Raw genomic sequence first — 4885 nt, forward strand, 5'->3', positions numbered from 1 at the left:
TCTGAAATACATTTCTACTTTCCAAAAGCTTGCTAAATTGAAATTATTTAATCTACCTAGGGAATTTGCTATTCAGACCAGATATTTGCAAGTAAACCAAAATGTACTAATTTTTCATTTTTTATGTTTGTGGTATTTTCCTTTTACATACCTCATATAGAAAAATATATCAGGAAAAGGTATTAATCTTCAGTTGTTGTAAAATAATTCATTAATTACTTAAGTGATAAAGAGTTAATAAAAATTTCAAGGTCTGCTAAAGAATTATGAAGCCCATCATTCATATCTTGACTTCGAAGAAAATTTTTAAGAGTAGCTAAAGCAGTTATTGCCTCATTTTTTGATGGTAAAGGAAGTTCAGTTCCCAGAGACCCACCATCATCCTCTTCATCAGAAGTATAAAATCCAGTTTCATCTGCTTTACTTTCTTTGGTCCATACCGCATCACCACTTGGCGCGGCTTCACACGTCTCCAAGTCATCGTCCAGGGCAGCATACTCTTCTACCGATAAACCTTCAGGAAATTCCACTCCTGCTGCCTGGGCGTGGGCAACCAAATCAAGACCAGTGTTGGACTCTGTATTTGTCTTGTCACTTTCTCCCTGTTGAGATTTGAATCCTGCCTCTTCATAGCTCTTAGCAATAGTCTCTGGGGTTACAGCCCTCCAACAGAGATGCAATGTATCAACTGCATCTAGTAGGGAAAATGTAAATTCTTTGCTGCTTTCAACAGAACTTAAAAACTTCTTGATAAGACAATGTCGATATTTAATTTTAAGGCTTTTAATAACACCTTGTTTCATGGCTATAAATTTGGGAGACAAACATGATGGGAAAAATGCTAACTCAATGGACTTTAGGTTCTTTACCTCTGGATGTGCAGGAAGAGAATCAACAAAAATCACAACTCTTCGTTGCTGGGCTTGAAATTTCTCATCAAGTTTCTGCATCCATTGTTCAAATATATCTGAGGTCATCCATGCCATTCTGTTAGCTTCATAATGCACAGGCAATGATTTCATACCTTTGAAACAATGTGGATTTCTGTTTTTCCCAATGATAAGCAAAGGAAGTTTTTCGGAGCCATCCATGTTTGTCCCAACCACCAGGGTTATTCTGTCTTTGCATAGCTTTCCAATTGAGCATGTTTCTCCTTTAAATGCAAATGTATTTGTAGGTAACATTCGATAAAGCAGTCCAGTCTCCTTTATATTAAAAACATTTTTAGGATGATAATCATTTAAATAATAAGGAAGTATGTTTTGGTGCCAAACAGCTGAAGGGTCTACTGATACACCGGTAGCTTCTACAGGTTGAGCTCTGAATACTAACCCATACCTGGATTTAAAGCGATCCAGCCAACCATTACTACACTTAAAATCATTATGTCCCAGTTTCTGGGCAAAATCATTTGCTTTTAGACGCAACATTGGACCATTAACTGGTACATTTAGACACTGAGCAATTCGATACCACCTCATTAATGCCTCTTCCAGATCTGTGTAGAAAGCAGTTCTCAGTCTTTTTCTCTTTGGATCAAATCTCAGAGATTCAAAGGCTTCTAGAACTTTGTCTTTATTCTTCATAATAGAGGACAATGAATTTTTCTTTATTCCATATTCAGCTGCAATCTCTGCTTTTTTCTTGCCACTTTCTACTGCATTTATGATGTCGATCTTTTCTTCAATGGACAGACTTTTCTTTTTTTTCACTGTTACGGGGAGAGTTGAGGCATCTGCAGAAGCTTCTGCCATCTCAACCAGCGCTTATATAGAGATTTCTCCTCTTCCTGGTGTCTGTTTCTTTAATTAAATGTCTTTTTCCGTATGACACAATTTACCGCTTTCTCTCCCACTTCATACATTACAAGTTGGTACGTGTATAATAGTCTTATTCCTATTGATGACTAAATATATATTTTTCAATGGCTCTAAATAAGAAAAATGTTATATGCAACTAGAATAGTTTAGAAGAGAAACTTCCTTCCCACGACCTTGTATAGCTCAGTTTATAGTTTATTCAGAGTTTCAGAAGTCAAGCTAAAATAGAAATCTCATTATCTCAAACCTGTCCAGTCCTGCTGATATATTTTTAGAACTTCAATCCTTTAAGACGGTTCACTTTATCCATTTGCTCATCCAACCTCCTATTAATTCTCCACAGAAGGCCTCAGAGATAAGAACAAGTAGCATTTAGAAATTTTCATACAAAATGTTACCCATTAATTTCCAAGTCTCTTCAGGGTAGAGAAGAAAACGGTAGAATCCTTCTAGGGCTTGACAGTATAACTTCTATCTCTTGAAAATATAAAAACAAACAAAACAGCAATTTTAGCAATATGTCAAATGAATATAAAAATATTTACACTAATGAGTTATGCTTTTAATAATAAAAAAAGAATGGGAACGTTTCTGAAAATACAATAACCAAAGCAGGAGAAATGCTTACCTTCTGAAGAGCCTCTGTAGAAAGCTCTCTAGCTCTGCTTCGTGCATTTGAATTTTCACTTGCCTTTGAATGCTTTATAATATATACTTCTGAAATAAACCAGACAAATTTAATCTGTTTTGAAAATGTGGGATGACCAAAATTAAAGAACTAAAAATGATGCTGGATATATCTCTGGTGGCTATTTTTTACATGAAGTCACAGACTGCCCCCTCTGACTTCTCTAAAAGAAAAACATAGTCAGACAGTAGTCACAAGGTCCAACTTTTAATAGCACATGGGAGACAGTGTCTCCTTTATGGGAATCTAGTAGAAAATGCTTCACTAAAAATCCAATCAAGTGAACTCATCACATAGTTTTAAAATCTAAATCTTATTCTAACTTAATGTATCAATTAAAAGTATCTACTAACTTTTGTATCAATTTGATGCATTAGCCAGATGCACAGAGGCCAGAAATACTTGACAAAATGCATAGGAATAAGCAATTAAGAGGATATAAGGCAGAAAAAGACCTAGACTACGAAGGAGAGTGACCATAGGTCTTAGTCTCTCTACTTCCCTTATCTGTAAAATAAAGGGCTAATGATAGTGTAAAGATATGGGCTTTGGTGCCAGACACATTTGAATTGACAAATGCCTCTGCCACTTAGTACTTATGTGATCCTCGGTAGTTTACTTAATTTGACCTCAGTTTTCTTACTTGTAAAATAGGGGTTAACTATAGCATCTGCCTCAAAGGATTATTGCACTTTCAATGGGATTCAATGAAAGAGTGTAAAACACTTAGCAGAATATTTAGCACCTTATGGAGATATTCAATAAATATGTGGTGATGACCTCATCATCCTTATCTTCTCTCTAATGTCACTTTTGTTGTGTCCGTCTATAAAATTTGAGATTTTGCAATACGGGGCTTGGCAAAAGTAGGTTTATAGTTTATTTTTTGTATTATTATTTATGAACTAGAGGCCCAATGCACGAAGATTCTTGCAAGAATGGGCCTTCCTTCCCCTGGCTGCCGGCACTGCCTTCGCTTTGGCCGGAGCCGCCTTTCCGCCTTCCCACACTGCCCAGAGGCTGGGAGCTGCTGGGACAGTGTGGAACACCTGCGTTGTCACCATGCCAACGATGCAAGCATCCCACCCTGGCCACTCAGCGCCTGCTTATGCAAATTAACCCTCCATCTTTGTTGGGTTAATATGCATACTCATTCCTGATTGGCTGGTGGGCGTCACGAAGGTACAGTCAATTTTCATCTTTCTCTTTTATTAGTGTAGATTAATTATTGTATTATTTGTCTTTTTCCCCTGCGAATAACTAGAAACTTACTTTTGCCCACCCTGTAGATACTGAAAGAAAAGTTTCTTAAACCAAAGAGTACTGAATCTATAGGCTTTAGAACTACTGCAGACTAAGATAACAAGCTAATTTGATGTGCAGGTGTTACACTGTGTGAAATAGTGTGGATGCTCCATTCTTCTTGTTTTTCTCCCTGTCCTCCTCAGTTTCAAGTGGCACATGCATTTTTTTTTTGCACAAAATTTTTTGAAAAAAATTTTTGTCAAAATTCCTCTACCTTTGTTGTCCAAATCAAAGAAGTAATTTTTATCATAGGAATTACAACCAGTTAAGGAGTTTACTGTTGTTGTTATTTGCAAGAAAGATCTTAATAATAATTATGATAGCCTAGGCTTTAGTTTCCAAACTGCTTTACTTCCTATATTCCAAACAACTCAGGAGGAAGGTCAAACTGGATTTCAAAGCTCATTCTATATAACAAAAGGCTAATATGCAAATAGACTGAATGACGGAACAACCGAACAACCAGTCGCTATGATGTGCACTGACCACCAGAGGGCACGCGCGGACCATGGAGGGCATTGGCCACAACGGGATGATGGAGCAGGTGAGGGGGGTCGCCAGACCAAGGCAGGGAGCCGATTGCTGTCATCAGGGTGAGCCTCTGGAGGTTACTGAAAATTTTTTGCTCCCACATGTGTGGTCCCACCTGGTGCTCACACCTGCTGCCAGTGCTGGCCCCATGTGCACCTACAGCCAGTGCCAGAGCCGCCGCTCGCACCCACTGCCGGTGCCCAGTGCCGCCCCGATTGCTCAGCACTGTCAGTGGGTGCGAGCGTCAGCTGCTGGCCCCAATTACCCCCCAGGACTTCTCCACCTCCTCCTGCTCCTGAGGGATTATTAGGCCGGCAGTCACCTCTGCTTGCATCCGCTGGCCCTGCTCGCACCCGCTGCTGGCGCCAGCCCCAATTGCTCCACATCATCAGAGGGTGCGAGCAGGGCTGTCAGCGCGCGTGGGAGCGGTGGTGGCGGGAGCGGGGCTGCCGGCAGACAGGGGACTGGGGGCCGCAGCAGGAGGAGCCAGATGGGGGCACAGAGGGTGGGCCGAGACCCACCCTCTGTGCCCACCACAGCC

General features: G+C 40.1%; 1 protein-coding gene across 1 annotated transcript; it reads right to left on the reverse strand.

Moving 5' to 3' along the window:
* Positions 1-215: 215 nt before the first annotated feature.
* On the reverse strand, positions 216-1754 carry TIGD4 (tigger transposable element derived 4; the record flags this gene model as incomplete). Its single annotated transcript, XM_080675395.1, has 1 exon — positions 216-1754. One exon carries the CDS (start codon positions 1752-1754, stop codon positions 216-218), a length of 1539 nt encoding a protein of 512 aa, XP_080531521.1.
* Positions 1755-4885: the final 3131 nt, after the last annotated feature.

This window comes from Plecotus auritus, assembly GCF_963455305.1.
Source record: "Plecotus auritus genome assembly, chromosome: 6".
Lineage (NCBI taxonomy): Eukaryota > Metazoa > Chordata > Mammalia > Chiroptera > Vespertilionidae > Plecotus > Plecotus auritus.